Consider the following 17,754-nt stretch of genomic DNA (forward strand, 5'->3'; position numbering starts at 1 on the left):
ATGCTATGACCTATATTTGTATTCATAATAAATGATAATAATGATATGAAATGATATTAAATTATATCAGTTTTAAAGTAAAACATTCCATGATTAAGCCATAATCAAATCGAATACAATTTATTGATGCAGATTAAAAAGAAAGAATAGTCAAGCATATGAAAGCCGCTGGTGGAAGACAACTACAGATAGGTGAGAGAACTCTATTGCACTAGATCGTTAGCATCCATTAGCAGTGGGATTGCATGAGGTACACAGTTTAAGATGGATGAGTCGTACTGAATTTTAACATGAAATCTCAACCGATACCAGATACTGTAGTAATGCATAACTCTTAACATTTTCATCCTCGAAACAAAGTAATTGGGAATTTGTAGCTGTTTTCATAACGTGAAGGCAGCCTGGTTTAAAGATGGGAGGATAAAAATTTATTTGTTGTCACACAAGCAACTCCTAAATGGACTCGTCATAAAGCATCTCTTGCAGATTTCAGAAGGTGCTATGAAAACGTGTCTTACCTAACTCCTAAGGTAAACTATGGGATACCAATAAATTATAATACTCACTAAATCTTCCAGAGAAATCTTACTGAAACCTACACAACCAAAACTTAATGTCATGATATTCTTTGCAAAGATCATTGGAAGAAGAGCCATAGAGTACACCAAAAGGGTGTCTCAATGCATCTGTAAGCACTATCATCACAAAGAAAACCAATGAATTTGCCAAAAGTGTATTTCGAGAAAAGCCACTCTCTCTCTCTCTCTTTATAAATATCAACAGTTTGTCTGTTGATCCCAGTGATAACCACTCCCCTCAGAAATGGGATGAGACAATTCCATATTATAATTTTCTTCACTTAGCATAAGCAATGAATCTAAATCAGGTCGTGGGAACAATAGTTTCAACCGAAAAGCATCAACACCATTCAAGTAATATCTAAAGAGCCTTTTTACACGGATAAATCCCAAATTTCCATATAATGCAAGGGCTCCCTTGTTTGTAACTTCTGCCTCCAGTGCTACCTGTGCAAACCAGAATGTCAATGCAGTCTGCTAAGATGGAAAATATTCGTATGGATCATTTGTGATGAAACAAACCATAAAGGAAAATCCTTGCAGATTTCAAAATACGTATGTTGCCATTATATATTCCAAAAGTAATTGTTGCCAACCTTAATCCACATACAACCATTTCTAAGTGACTAGATATGTCAACTAACACGGTGAATGGGTGGGTTCAGAATCACCATCTTTTCAATTCTAGGAAGCAAGCAGCATATATATTTTTATTTATATTCAAGTATCAATGTTAAATATTCATAGATGTGAGAATTTTTTATGCCATTTCTTTCATAAACAGTATATCCAATTTCATCTTTTTTTTTCTGAAATTTTTTCATGTTTTCGGTTTTTATAATCTTTTTTGTCATTTGTACTCAAGAATAGGTCGTGTGCCACTAACAAAAAAAATTCAAAATCAAATTTTGAGGCCAGAAACACCTCATCTGCACAATAAACTGTCAAGGAACACACAGGAAACATGTCACTAAAATTTTCATACAGCAAGCAACTTGGAGACATTTTTAGTGGTCTTTCCAAGGGTTTTGTACCAGTTCCCTGGAAAAGAAGGGGGTGGAGCATAGGAAACCAACCATTGTCACAGGAAAAGAACAGATGGCTTGGTTTTATCAACAAGGAAACTTTCTTTAATGGACTGGCAAATCATTCCAAATCTTTTCTAGCTCAAGGAACTTGCTGAAAATCTAATGTCTGTTGACAGGTGAACGAAAAACAAAAATAAATAAATAACCATATAAGGCTCCAATGTAACCATATAAGCCCAATTTCAAACATACATATTTGCATGTACACAGAAGCCTCTGCCTAAGGAGGGGTCAAATAATTTTTAAAAAATATGAATTTATGCAGTGCACGTATTCATAAAACCAGTTCACTAAAACAGTTATCTAACATGTCAAAACCCTAAGCAGGCCATTGCCTTCATGAATTTGCATTTTCCTGGTAAGTTCATAGAAAAACTGAATAAATGGACATGAGTAGAAAAGTTAGGTCGTATTTGGGATGTAAATACTGTGAGATCCATGCAAACACTATTTGAAACACATCTGTTATGATTTGTTTTAACTTTTAAGCCTAGATTGTTTTTTCCTAGAAGTTAATATGATGCTTGTGTCTGTTTCTAACTATGATGCAACCGAAAAAGATTTTAGTCATCCTTTTAGAAACATGTTCATAAATGTTAACATCACTATCAGGTGTCATGATATTTTTATATTGACTGCTTATCATCAACCTGATTTTTATTACACTTGAGGTCTTGGAAGACACTAACCCAGGTTCCAGTAATGACAACTTTGTAAGGAAGAGGCAAAAAAGACAAAACATGAAGTGCTGACCTGTTATTGATACTATTTGTATGCATGGATGACAGTGAGAATTCATGGTTCCTTGAATATTCTTTCCATCCAAAGTTTTGAATGTGGATTTGCTTAGGATAACTGTTGCATAAAAGGCCTAATGATGGTACTGTCTGTCAACCTTGGTCATGTGATCAACAATATCGTACACTATTTAGGTTACACTTTGGCCTACTATAACCTTTTGTACATATGCACAACTAAAGAAAGAGTTTTGCCTACTATTATATTAGTATGGAATGAAACACTACAGCATATTGATGTGCAATAACTTTGTAGTTCCATTTCATGATAGATTTTACTTGATGTTGAAAAAATACGCTGGATATCTAATTCAATTTGGATTGTACCTTTTAGTTTTAGGAATTTAATAGCTAGAGTTTACAATGGATAAGCTCTCTTAAGTTGTTTTAGCATACATAATAAATGTAATTTTTTTGGACAAGTTGCCCATTGTTATAAGGTATCTTAAGAACCCATACATGCATATGCACACATACTTCGCTGCATTTATGATAAATCTCAAAAATTCTAGATTGACCATGTTACCCACCAAAAGTGGGTGATCCCATAGGAGAATTTTTCTCCTAGTCATCTTTTCTAGCCAGCAGCCAACAGCGCCTGAGAGCCACCATGTAGCCGATGTGACGTGCCATACATATCTCCGCCACCTGCATCAGTCATATGTACCCTAGCCCATTTGCTAGGATCACATGTTGGAAGGTGGGCTTCTGGTTAAAAGGTACTTTATTCATTTTGCATTTGGGTGCTTATGCTTCTTTGTATTTGGGAATTTTGGCATGAACTATGGGGCGACTTGGAAGGAAGAAGGGTCTTGGCCGTAGTCTTATAATTTCACCTTAAATGGGGAGTTAATTTTTTGTCCTAGTCCAACGAGACCGCCTCTAATGGTTTATTGCTTTAGGAAGGGGCACTACTTCAGAATCCATGATTGACATAGTGTGTCCCATCTATCCCCTTTCCATAGTTATCACTCCCCTCCACACATTACAAACCCTTATTCCACTTCCCTTCTCCGGGTCCACTTGACCATGGGTCCACTAGGATCTACCACACCCCCTCCCCTTTTCCACACATCTGGGTCGGGCCTGGAAATGTTGCCCCAGAAGGTTAACGCAACTAAAAGAAAAAGAAAAAGTATATCATGGCCACAAGCAAGAAACAAAGGAAAGAAAATCATAAAATGCGAAAGAATGGTCGGGACATTAACATTAGCACGTGGGAGAAACCAAGCATGAGCTTTGCCCCTTATCATATGGCCATCACCTGGTTCCTATGGCCAATGTTGCCCTCTCACATCATTAAAAAAAACCCTTGTATGTCCCAACCACTGGTGGGCAATGAATTGCCCCACTACTAAGGGGGTAACCATTGCTATATATCATTCAAAAAATGCTCTCATTTCCTAGAGCTTCAAGTAGTAATACAAAGAAAATCAATAAAAAGCAAAAGGCAATAAAAGGGGTGCAAAAACAAAGGTCAGAGTAACTCATGCATCCATGATTGCTCGCTCCTCACATTTGTACACACAATATGTGGAATCCCTCATCATTGCTAGCCCTTTGACCATGGCATTTGGCCTTGAGACCCCTTATCCCTTTCTGTCATTATTAGTCACATGACACCTATCAATTGAAGGGAGGACTGAGGACATGTCACTTCCCTTTAGGGGTTGAAAACGCCTAAAAGGGCCTTCTTTTACCCACTCCCACCTAGGGACATAACACGATTACAAGACTAAGGCCCCAATTTTGGAAGAGGAACCTTGTACAAAGTGTCACATTGGCCATTACTTGCAAGCTTGGTTCACTTAGATGCTAAAATGATTAAATGTCCCTAATTTCATAAGTTGCAGCACTGGATATTGTGTGTGATTGGCAAGTGGTTTCATTATGGGCTAAGTAGCTTAACTGGGGCCCAAGTCCACCAGAGGATCATATTGACAGCCACAGGTGTTGTGTTGAGAGCCATTGGTCCCCAGACATTCATAGAGCATCATTTGCATTCATGGGCACCTTCAACATCCACAACCTCCAGACTTTGCCCTACATTATTCACGGTATGATGAACTTGGACAAGTTTGCCCCCAACCAAATTAACATGTATATATGGTGTGGCAGTTGATCCAGGGCCCAAATAATGTTTGTCTCGTTCATTAAGACATGGGAGGGCTTGCACCATCTTCAATGACCTCAAAATGTTGGAGCAAAGATAAAGATCTAGCCACATGGACACCGATCAAACCGAACATTGTGCTACAAAACCACTTTGACGGGCTAAAGGATGATTTGCACATAAGGCTAGGGGCCAACCCCTAGGCCATGATTTTAGAGGCCCCCTACACTTCATTCGGCACAAGAAGGCCTCAACGCAATCCCTAGGAGGGCCTACGGCTACATGAAGTCAGCAATCCGGCCTTTCTATTGGGGATTTATCTTATTTTCACATTGGTTACTAGGTCGGCCTATGACCTAGAGGATTTTTCTCACATTATTTTATAATTTTGGGGGCTCATAGGCCTAATTCAAGTTAGCAGGACGTGTATACATTGAAGATCGTTTCATTTGATCATCATTACTTAGAAATTTTTTACCTTTTTGAGGAACTCGCATTTGCTTCTTTCTGGCTATTGGAGATTCTTGGAATACATTTTGATGTGTGGAAGTGGATTGTCTTTGGAGTTATTCTATGGCAAATGGATGGATATATAGCATGTTATTTTGTAACTATTTTTTGTTGAATATTATCATTTTGAATGTCTAATATATGGAACTATTGCTTCTAGATTATGCTAGTTTGTGCCCTAATTTGTTGAAGATAAATTTTGAAGCCTATCTAGATCAATGTTGCGTATGTTACTCATGCATAACATGTAATGAATGTTTCCCAAGAAACTCCATTTGTCCTTGAGTGGGTAAATGTTGGAATTTTGATACCTAAGGCACCAAATTTCGGCCTCCTAAGCAACAAATTAGGCTTATCTAGAGCATCCTTGTTAATTTTAGGTATGTTCTATGCTTAGAGCAATTTATTTCAATTTTCACAGTTAGCTCAATAGCTTTTCCAGATTAGCAATCACATTAGCATTAAAGTAAACTGCAGATAGAACAAAAACATAGATCGTAGAAGACAAGCCAAGACAAGAGGACACAAGATGTGGCACTAGCCAAGGACAAACCCCAATGTGGGGAAACCCTTGATCAATTCTTCTTATATGTTCTTCAATAGTTCAGCGAAGAGACAGAGAGATAGTACGTTTACAACAGAAGCCAACACTTTGACTTATCTAGATAAGAGCATAGATCATCTCTAAGAAGATGATACATGAGATCAGTTGAAGACATGTTGCTTCAACTGATTCTCCAAGGTGACTCCTTCACCTATCGTTGTGTTGCATTTTGTCATCATGTTGCACCTCACCGCATTGCACCATGCTGCACCCATCATCACTATGCTGCATCTCATCACGCTTCATTAATCATGATTGTACCCATCACTGTACTGCATTATGTGCCATTGCTACACCATGTTGTCGTACTGACCTATGCTCTGGCTGCACCTTGCTTGCTTGTTGTCCCTTGCTTGCTTGTTGTCCCTAGCATGCTTGTTGTCCTTAGCATGCTTGATGTTGCATGCTAGTTGTCCCTTGCATGCTAGCTGTAACATTGCATGCTTGGTGTATTTGCTGCTAAGTACCATACAACTGTCCTAATGTTAGTTAGTTGTCCCTTGCATGTTGCTCTCCTTCGGAGATAGATGCTCTGACAGTTCCCAACAATTCCGACAATTCCGGTTGTTCCCAACAGTTCTGGCAGTTCCGACTATTCCCAACAATCCCAGCAGTTTTGGCAATGCTAGCAGTTCCGACAGTTCTAGGCAATTCCCAGCTCTTTCGGCAGTTCCCAGCTGTTCCAGCTATTCCCAACAGTTTCGGCAGTTCTGGCTTCTGCCCTCTAGATTAGCGCAGCGTTATCCCTTAGGATCTCTCCTCCTACTAAAACCCAAAGACAAGTAGAGAGGAAGAGATCCCAAGTGTGTTTAAAATGACTTGAAGGCCACCTCTATTTATACTAAAATGTTGAGCAAAAGTGGGGTTTATTTGGTCGATGGCCGACCTTGACGAATTGTCCCATAACACAAATAAATTCATATCTCCATGAATACTTATCGGAATCGGATGATCTTTAGATCAATCCTACACCTCTCGATGAGAGGGATCCAAGAAAAATATCAGCTTCCATTAATAAGATGACTCACATGGAGTTTGGCCCTAGTTGCCAATTTTAACAATCCTTGAGTCCATATGCCCACAGTACAAGGAACCAGTGCAAGTCTTTGGTGATCAGCCTAAAATTTCTCCATAATTTTATCTTCTCAAATTTGGTCCTTTTAAGGCTAGGGAGAAAACCTACGGCATGGAGCAAAATTTAAGAGAGGCTTTTTGATAATTTGAAAGCCTAAACATCAAGGCATAGATCTAGGCTACCTAACTTATCGATTTGGTGGGCATCCACTCAAATTTCATCCATAAAATATCTTACCCTAGTTGTTGCCCTAAGAGGGAAACCCTAATTTCTTCTTCCTCAACTTGAGGGCGTCTTTGAGGGTTTCATGAGCCTTGGATTAGTTGATTATCCTCACAAGAAACCCTTTCCCACAGACCTTGACTGCTGAAGATGTAAATAGTGTCAGTCTTCATAATTGTAATTTGTATCATGACTTGATGTAATCATTGTACTTGTCAAAAGAAAGAATGAGAAAATATATTTTATTAAAAGAAAAAATTATTTTTTTGTAAATGGGTTTCTTGCCCATGATTTTTGGTCCTAGGTCAAGCACCCATTGAGTGCTCTAGGGAGTCAAGTCAAAGTCATAATGTAAAGTCCCTTGTGGGCTCATGTAATAATGAAAAAGAAACATATTATGTAATTGAAAGGTCTAGAAACCATCAAGATGATCAGGTCGGCCAGCTCCTTGTGTCGGCCTTGAGGAGGCATGTGCACCCATAAGAAGGCCTACAAAAAGAAGAGGATTTGACCTCTTTTGACACACTTAAGTACTCGACTTTCTTGAGCATTCTAAGGTTGGAACATAGGTGTGAAGAAATAGGAAGGTGGAAAAGGATATCTCTCTTGTTTTGGTCTTGGACGAGTTTCTCTCTCTTATCTCACATGTGCAAAGTATAGAAAAGAGGGTGGTTGGCCTGGTTCTTATTTGGTGGTTTGGTCTTGGTTAGAGGGCTTGGAAGTCTTCATTGAATGTGATTCTATAAGAAGATTTCTCTATGTTTTCCCCTCGGTGGGTTTTGCCCTGCCTTGGAGCCTATTTTTGGTGTCTCCTTACATTGTGATCTTCTTGTTTGGCATTTGTTTTGATGATGAACAGAACATAATAATGATGATGTAATATTGTAATAATAATCACAAGCACTTGTCAAAGTTAAAGAGAAATTTGTAATAAAACCCTCATATATCTCTGCCCTAGATTTCTTAACATGGAATCAGAGCTTGGTTCACATACATAAGGGCATGAAGGAGATCACAAAGGATTACACAACGAAAAAGGAAGTCTTTTACCTAGGGTCGATCTCCTAGAAAAGAAAGATTTGGATTATGGGCCTATTTACAAGCCCTAATAACAGTGATAAGACTGAAGTCCTGAGCAAATAGAGTGAGGATTTTGAAGAGTTTAACAGCGTTGTTTTAAGGGACCGAGAGGCTAATCTTCTCGCCCAAAGAAGGTCAAGTCCATGAAGCCATGAATCGAAGTCTTGGGCACATTCTACAAGGGCTGAAATCATTGCTAAAAGAAGTCTGAAATCTGGTGCTATCTCAGAGATCTGAATCTCACATGTTATGGGTACTTTATGTTTCTCGTAGTAATCAAGGAATAACCTTTATGATCAGTTAGAAAGGCACGCTAGTGCAAAGTGTTTGTAAGACTTATCGGGTTGGTTGGAAGATTCATTATGTAACGACAATCACTATAAGAGAGGGAGTCAAGCCTCCTTAGACTTGGGCATGAGCCACAGTCATCTTGTGAAAGGGCCGAGACCCATTCTAAACATGGGCATTGAAAAATGAATTGTTTAGAAGGCTTGTCATTTATCCTGAAGCTCACTATAGTCACCACAAAGGAATCGAAAATTCTAGGCATAAGTGTTTTGGATAAAGTATATCCACAATCCTATTCAAAGAAAGTCGAGACTCCTATTGTAAAGAAGCTTCAGTCATCTGGAGAAAGAGTCGAGCCTCCTACCTCAGTCGTGGGCTTAAATGTATTCACTATCACCTTAAAAAAGGTGTCGAGACCTTTTCTACAGACCTGTGCATTAAGAAAACTGTGGAACGAATTAAGTTTGTCATCCATCTAAAGGAGAAACGCAAGCAGTTATGTACATACATAAGTGATATATATTATAGAGGACAAGAACTTATGTCAAAAGGGCAACAATCCTATAGCATATATACACTGAGTTCAAGCTTGAGAAGTCACACAAGAAGCCAACATTGTGACACCCGTTCTGAGCACACATATATATATATATATATAACTCAAAGTTTGTGTCTTGGAAAGCCCTACTTATAGGGTCATCTCAAGTCTTTGAAACCTATTCTCCCTGACACGTTTAAGGACAGATATCCCTACAATGGAGAGAGGAAGAAGCTACAGGCAGTTGTGATTATGTAACAGTGGGTTTCTAAGTTTTTGAAGGAACAATCTCCTATATACAGTGGTGGGAAGCTTCAAGATCCATCTTGAAGTTTTGTAGCAAAGCATAGATATTGTTGAAGATATGTTGAGAGATAATCTTGGCAAAGATCTTAGATCTGTCTCAAGAAAGGAAGAAACCACAATCTTGTATCAGTGATCTAAAAAAATGAAAGATCTTTGAAAAGGAATAGTCTCCCTGGAAGCAGTGATAGAAGATCACCTTGAAGACCTAAAGTTGTCATAAAAGTCAAGGGTAGCAACATTATTGTTTGGAGGGAGCAAGTCAAGGTCTCTGTTGACACCTAATCCTCTGCGATTGGGTGAATGTGGAATGTGAACAGTCATCAAGAAGATGAATTGATCAGTCACATTCATGTATATAACAATAGCTACCTAATGAAATAAATGAATCAGTTTTTCTGCCAAGTCTGGAGTTACTCCTGGTCTGACATGGTATCAGAGCCAGTCCTAAGAATAGTCGTAACTCCCTTCATCTCTGCCACTGCCTCTGTCCAGAAATGATGATGCACTGCACTACTCTGCCTCTGTCGCTGCCCAGAGATGCGTTGGACCCAACGCTCATTGAGGCACAATGTAACGTCCTCCCACCGTCGATGCACCAAGTTGAATCGGATTTTGCATCACACAACAATTCATAGCACGCCCCGCATGCCGCCCCTTCCTTGAACATAATGCTGCTCACTGTCGTGTTGCTTACCCCATACCCAGCTGCGTAGATATCATCATATCCGCATGCTCCTCCTGCAATATCTTCCAACATGAACCAAATTATTAAAACTAGAAGGACTGTACATGGACGCACCAGCTTGTCTCTATCAACCCAAATCAAGAAAATAATATAGGAGATTCGGCCTTAATCAGATTATGTTGACGTGACACAGCTTACCCATTGTTGATATGCCATTAGTGTCTCCATAACTAGTTGCTTGAACTTTAATTACATTTTTTTGAGCCGCATTTTCATTTCCATTTGTGGACTCCTCCCTTCGGCTCGGTGCTTGTTACGTTGAGCGTTGGCTTGTGAGACGGTAGCTGGTTGTTGCCTGGACTTTAACGGGATTTAAGGTTTCGTCTGCGTGATTGGAGCTCTTTTTTTCATGCACAAATGGGCTGCATACTTGCAGCAGACTTTAGCCCTCGACAAAGCAGAGACTCCGCATGAAAAGGCTTCGCATTTGTCTTCTGCGAGGAGGTATAATGTGTCCCTTAAGCTTGAGAATGTCGATAAATAACAAGAGCGTTGATTCCAGTGTATATTTATGATGGTGGTTTTGGTATAGTGTTGCGCAGTTGATTTTAATTCCAGTGTATATTTATGATGGCGGTTCTGGTATAGTGTTGCGCAGTTGATTTTAATTCCAGTGTATATTTATGATGGCAGTTTTGGTATAGTGTTGAGCAGTTGAGTCAAAGTGTATATCATTCAAAACGTTTGTTGAATTCATATCATTCAAAGCGTTTATATATCATTCAAAGTATTGCGCTGTTTTCAAAGTGGTTTATATATCAAAGCATTTGTGGTATTGCGCGTTCTATATATCATTCAAAACATAGTAGTATTGCACAGTTTTTCTATCATTTGAATGGTAAAAAAAAGGCATTAAAGTGATATGTACAATGAAATGTTGATGCTTCTATCAAACATTAGAGGGATTTCAAGAAAATATAGTGCATAAGGCTGTAACGTAAGGAATTTTTTTTCAGCAGAATTATTTTTTACAGAATGCATTCAATCATCTCTATGGTAGGAATAGTTCTCACTGGCAAGGAGAACTATCCTGAATGGTCCCGGATGATAAAACACACCCTCAGCAAAGCATATGCATTAATCGCAGCATCTGTAAATGAAGACGTAAGTCGCCATATTTCATCATATTCAACTGCCTTTGAAGCTTTACAAAAGCTCAAAGAACTCTATGACTCACATTCTGCACTTGAAGTTGTTCAGCTCATGATTAAACTCTTCACTCTTGAACTGAAAAATAATGATCCTCTTGCTCTTGCATCTGAAGTAAAATCCATAATGCATGATATCAAATCCACTAAGGTTGAGCTGGATATCCCTCTTATTGCTTTTCTCAAGGCACTCTATCCTACTTACTCCAATTATCTTGAATCTTTACAAGCAAATGGAAATCTTAAAGATATAACCTTTGACTCTCTTGTGAAAAAGTTTGTTGAAAGAGAGAAAGCCTTTGGAAAGAAGACAGTCCCTGAATCTTCTGAAGAGACTGTTTGCCTTGCTCATAAAGAAAAGCATCCTGCTCAAGATTCTACAAGAGGAAGAGGTGGACGAAGAGGAAGAGGAAGATACTTCAGAGGCAAGGGGGGCAGACATTCTCAAGGAGAAAAAGCAGATCTGCATTGCATTCGCTACAAACGAAATGGATCACATGATGCTTCTACATGCAAGCTACCATGGGACAAAATTGAGCATAAAAGAAACCAGCAGAAAGGTAAAATTGATGATACAGACAAAGGTAAAGCACCTGAATCCGCTCACTATATTGAGGCACAATGTAACATTGGAGTAAATGAAGATTTGTTTAATGCTTCACTTGCTTCTTCGAACAATGATTGGTTGCTTGATTCAGGAGCAACCTGTCATATGACTCATAGGAAAGATTTTTTTGAAGATTTCACTGACAATGTTGATGGAGCAGTATACTTTGCAAATCAATCAAAAATCAAGCCATCAGGGCTTGGCACAATCAGGCTTAAACTGCCTGGTCTTCCAGACTTTCTTCTGGATCATGTTCTATATCTCCCACAGCTCAAGAGAAACTTGTTGTCCTTGGTCCACATCCGCCAGCAAGGTCACTCCATTCATATGTTTGATGGCAAGCTTGAGGTAAGAAAAGCATCTGACCACTCACTTGTCATGAGGGGAATAAAAGAAGAAAGGCTTCTCAAACTGCAAGGAACCTCTGCTCATGCACATCATTTCTCATATATTTCTCATCATGAAGAAGGTACACTTCCATCAAGTTTATTATGGCATGCTAGATTTGGACATTTAAACTATGACAGTCTCCACTTATTGAAGAAAAATGGTGTTGTTGGTTTGCCTACAATTCCTAGGAAACATAAGCAATGTGATGCTTGCATTCTAGGAAAGCATAGCAAACAGTCTTCTCATGATTCACATTCAAGATCACATAGGAAGCTTGAACTCATTCATTCAGATTTATGTGGTCCAATGCCTGTTTCTTCTGCAAATGGAAATAAATATATCATGATATTTATTGATGATTACACCAGAATGTGTTGGGTTTATTTATTGAAGAACAAATCTGATGCTTTTCAAACATTCAAGAATTTTCATAAATGGATTGAAAATGATGCACAATCTCATATTGGGTCTATTCGCACTGATAATGGAAAAGAATATACATCAAATGAATTTGAACACTATCTTCACCAACATGGGATTAAACATCAAACAACTGTGCCTTATAATCCCCAACAGAATGGTGTAGCTGAAAGAATGAATAGAACAATCTTGAATATGGTACGATCCATGCTCTTTTTCAAAAATGTAAAGATAATGTTTTGGGCTGATGTTGTTCTATGTGTTGCATATATAAAGAATAGATGTCCATCTAATGCTATAAGAAACAAGACTCCTTATGAATTGTGGTATGGACATGTTCCTTCGGTAAAACATCTCAAGATCTTTGGTTCCACCTGTTATGCTTTGATACCAAAGGTACATAGAAACAAACTTGGTGCTAGAAGTCGTCAGTGTATCTTCCTGGGGTATTCAAACACCTCTAAAGCATACCGCCTCTATGATGAAGTAAATAAAAAGTTTGTTGTATCTAGAGATGTCATTTTTCTGGAATCATCCAAATCTGACAATGTTGTTGAGCGGCAACTTGATCGCTTGGATAGATTCGCAAAAACAAAATCATTTCAAGAATTTGATAATCAGATTCCACATCTTGAAGGGGGGATTCCTATACTAGATCAACATGTGGAATCTTCTTCTAAAGAACAATCTCCCCTGCATGAAACTCCAACAACGGATGATGCTTTAAGTGATGTAATTGATAGAATTGGGAGACTCAATCTTGATTCAGTCCCAACTCAATCAACAGAGCAGCCTGGACCATCTCAGAAAGGTCCCCCAAAGTGGCTGACAAAGACACTTGAAAGTGTTCATCCTGATGAAATTGGAAAAACAGGAACCAAAAATTCAAACCGGCAAAATGGAGGTGATGTAGAAGACTCTAATTCACCTGTTGATATGGATGTTACTTATGATTTTGAATGGAACTTGTCTACAGATTTTGAACCAACTTCCTTCAAAGAAGCTGCTTCTCATGATGAATGGAAAGAAGCGATGAAAAAGGAGTATGATGCCCTCATAAAGAATGGCACTTGGAAGCTGGTTGATCCTCCATTTGGGTCTACAAGAACAAGTACAAAGCTGATGGCTCACTTGACAAGCACAAAGCTAGGCTTGTGGCAAAAGGCTTTGCACAGAAGGAAGGGGTCGATTATGAGGAAACTTTTGCCCCCACAGCAAAATGGGCCACCATCCGGACACTCTTTGCACTAGCTGCTCAGAACGATTGGAAAGTCCATCAAATGGATGTAAAAACTACATTCTTGAATGGAGATCTAAAAGAGAATGTTTTTATGTCCCAGCCTGAAGGATTTGCTGTGAAAGGACATGAACATAAAGTATGCAAACTTGTGAAGTCCTTGTATGGCCTCAAACAAGCACCACGAGCCTGGTATGAAAAGCTAACTGAGTATCTTCTGAAACTCAACTTCAATCATTTTGATCTTGATGATGCAACTTTATTTGTCAAGAAAGTTGGCAAAACAGTTGTATATCTTGTGGTATATGTAGATGATCTTTTAATGACAGGGAACAATGAAAATTATATTGCATCCATAAAGAAAGAATTAGGAAAAAGTTTTGAAATGACTGATTTGGGCTATGTTCATTACTATTTTGGCATTGAAGTAACCCAACATCCAAAATCCATATTTCTTTCTCAAAAGAAATACATTGGAGATTTGTTAAACAGATTTGGCATGACAGAGTGCAATCCTCTTTCTACTCCAATGGAACAAAACTTAAAGCTCACATCTATTGAAGGAAAGGAATTTGAGGATGCAACAAAGTATAGACAGCTTGTAGGAAGTCTCATCTACCTCACTACTACCAGACCAGACATTTCATTTACTGTTGGAATCCTCTCCAGGTTCATGCAAAAGCCTTGTGAGGGACATTAGTCTGCTGCAAAAAGAGTTCTAAGGTACTTGAAGGGAACTCAAGACCTTGGAATCAAGTATACACGGGTGGACGACTTCAGCTTGATTGGATACTCTGATTCAGACTTCGATGGAGACAAAGAAACTGGAGTATCTACTTCAGGATATGCTATGAGTCTTGGATCAGGAGTTGTCTCTTGGAGATCACGCAAACAATCAGTTCCAGCAGATTCCACAACAGAAGCAGAATACGTGGCAGCAGCTGAAGCAACGAAAGAAATTGTGTGGCTCAGGAAAATTCTTGAAGATTTGCAGGTAAAACAACTACAATCAACTCCACTCATGATTGACAACACCTCTGCAATAAAGTTGGCCAAGAACCCAAAGTTCCATGATCGTACAAAGCACATCAATACTAAATATCATCTGATCCGACATCATGTTGAGGCCAAAACAATCCATCTTCATCATTGTTCCACAAATGAGCAAATTGCAGACATCTTCACCAAAGCGCTTGGAAGAGAAAAGCTTGAAAGATTCAGAACGATGCTTGGACTCACCAACATCCCTTCAGATTAAGGGGGGGAATGTTGACACCTAATCCTCTGCGATTGGGTGAATGTGGAATGTGAACAGTCATCAAGAAGATGAACTGATCAGTCACATTCATGTATATAACAATAGCTACCTAATGAAATAAATGAATCAGTTTTTCTGCCAAGTCTGGAGTTACTCCTGGTCTGACAGTCTCAAAAGAAATGTCTAACCGCATTTTGATAAGAAGATCATGGCATCTCGGAGCAAACCTTATAGCAGCCTTTATGATCATGAAGGACAAAGGTATGTAATCATGTTGTATGTACAATATGTTTATTTGTTAAACATGAAATATTTTAGGGCTAGTTAGTTGTATGGTTCTAGGGTTTGTAGTTTTTGTTGTTTTTGAAAGTTGTTGATGTCTAGGATTGTGAACCCTAGATGGTATGTAGAAAGCCCTAATCGTATGGAAACGCAAACCCTAACATGCTTGTTACCTCATCAAAACCATATTTCTTGATTTCTTGTATGGATAGATGAGGATGATAAGTTGAATATAACATCACGTCCCAAGATCTAGGTTTTGTACTTGAAAACCCTAGGAGTACATTCTCTAAGTTTTCATGGAAACCCTAGATTGACATATTGACATCATGCTTTTGTTATCACATATTTTGCTTGGTTGTATTTGTCAATGAATACTGCAGGTACAGGAAGTAAAGGAAGATGATGGCTAAGTAAAGCAGATCCTTTGTTTTTGGAAAGCATGGTGAGAGGAGGGAACTATAAGGACCCTGGAAAATGGTAGATTGGTAATCTAGTTGGATCCTTAGGCTCTCTGATCTAAAGTAAGATTTGTAAGGAGAATGGTCGTGAAAATATGAACGCTTGGTAAAGAAGATAGTCTAGAAAAATTCGTTATACGAAAGCCTGATGCATTTATAGCAGTCATTTAGCACATGATAGTACAGAAGCTCATGCAGCAGCTGGTTAGTGAGAGTCACCTAAGGATCCTCCATTGAATGACTTCATGAGAAGATTTATTCACTTGGTGAAAAAGGACGATGATGATATTACAAACATTTTCTATTCTCTCATATTTAGAGCAAGCTTCCTAGAAGTTTGTCAGTACAGTTGCAGCATGATGAAGCCTCATCATCAAGATGGGGAGCATTTTGAAGAAGACTAGATGACCAATTGAAGTAAAAGGTATGTATGTTTTGAGATTCTCCTTTGATTTAGTTAACTCATGTTTTCAGTTTGCAAGAAGAGCAAGTTGCAGGCATATGTCTAGTTGCATGAGCATGATGTGCCATGGACTTGTTTGGGCTCTTCTGAATGAAGACATGAGGATAGTGATCAACGTCTGATATGGTCTCATAAAGTATGAAAAACTACTGACTTGAGAGGGAGTTGCAGAAGCTCTGACATAGTAAGCCTGATATGAAGACGACTCTGCTTGTTTAGATGTTTGAAGGAAGACCATGATGAAGAATGTTGATGAAGACAAGACATGACATCTTGTGAAGAACTATATGACGACTCTAATATTCGATATATTTCTGCTACCTAAGAAGATGCATTACAAGAAGATAATAATGATGACTCAATTCCATGAATTAAATAGCTAACTTTGGAACTTGGTCCAAAGGATTTGATGACATTGTACACCACGCTAACAAAAAGAAGAATGTTGACAAGAAAGGTAGCAAGTTGCAAATAGTTGATTGGTCATGTCTTGGAAGATCACTTTCCTGACGTTTAAAGGGAGCGAGATTAAAACTCTATGATGTTTGGTTCGTGAATATGCAGTTGATGAAGATTGATGATATGGAAAGTGATGGTGTACCCTGTCTTGTTGAATAAAGTTGTTTATGAGGAAGGGATTTATGATGTTCAAAGAGGTCAAAGCTCGCACGTGTGATGATGATAGAGCCCTAAGAGCTACTGTCATGATCTTGGAGATCATAGTAATTGATGATCGACACTTCTCCCTAGATGAGAGGGAGCTCCTCCCTGGTTAAGAGGGAGTGATAGATATGGTTCTTTGCTTCATGTGTCATGCACTAACTAGACCAAGACTAATAGTCATAGGTCTTAGTGAAGGCCATGAGGAGAAAACGGCCTCTGAAGGATTGGGTACGCATCTCAGACCGATACTCCTTGAGGATTGTAAATCCAAGATAGGTAGTAGTCTCGTGACCAACACTCTTTGAGGATCTGATAGGGTATCCAAGACAAGAGTGGTCGAAGAGCACCGATATTCTTTGAGGATTGGGAATCCAAGATAAGAATAGTCCTAGAATGACATAACTTGTGAACATCTAGATGGGGTATGTGACTTGAGAGGTAGTGCGATCTCCCACATAAAGCCTCCCAACATTATGCTTTGATCTATTGAGAGAGAGACCCAGTTAGTCAAGGCCTTGCTATGTTGACAATGTTGGTTGTATATTGATCATAACGTTGATGCTTACAAGATGGCTTACCAATCCAGCTCTTCTTATGAGAACTTTTCAATGGAAGTATTGTCCATGTACCTGTGGTCAATTATGAATACCTCCCTAGTTAAGAGGGAGTGTTGAAGATGTAACTAGTGTCAATCTTCATTGTTGAGAAATCTAGGGTAGACATTTAAGTTGATTTCTCTACAAGTCTCGACATTTTCTTGTGATTTATATTAGGACATTTTTCATCATTATTTAATTATGTTCATCATCAAGACAAATGCCAATAAGAAGATCACAATGCAAACACAAGAACACCATATGTAGGCTGCTAGCCAGGGCCAA

General features: G+C 38.7%; 1 protein-coding gene across 2 annotated transcripts in view; it reads right to left on the reverse strand.

Moving 5' to 3' along the window:
* Window positions 1–316: 316 nt before the first annotated feature.
* ATMAK3 (Acyl-CoA N-acyltransferases (NAT) superfamily protein) overlaps window positions 317–17,754 on the reverse strand; it is a 110,265-nt gene continuing 92,827 nt past the window's right edge. For both annotated transcript variants that reach the window (XM_089403508.1, XM_089403507.1), the window contains one exon: window positions 317–1,025. In XM_089403508.1, coding sequence (XP_089259634.1) covers window positions 777–1,025 — 249 coding nt within the window. In that variant the 3' untranslated portion in view covers window positions 317–776. The remainder of the gene's footprint in view (window positions 1,026–17,754) is intronic.

The sequence above is a fragment of the Pinus tabuliformis genome, chromosome 2_1, assembly GCF_031772625.1.
Source record: "Pinus tabuliformis cultivar Carrire ecotype Pingquan chromosome 2_1, CPIR1, whole genome shotgun sequence".
In the NCBI taxonomy this organism is placed as follows: Eukaryota; Viridiplantae; Streptophyta; class Pinopsida; order Pinales; family Pinaceae; genus Pinus; species Pinus tabuliformis.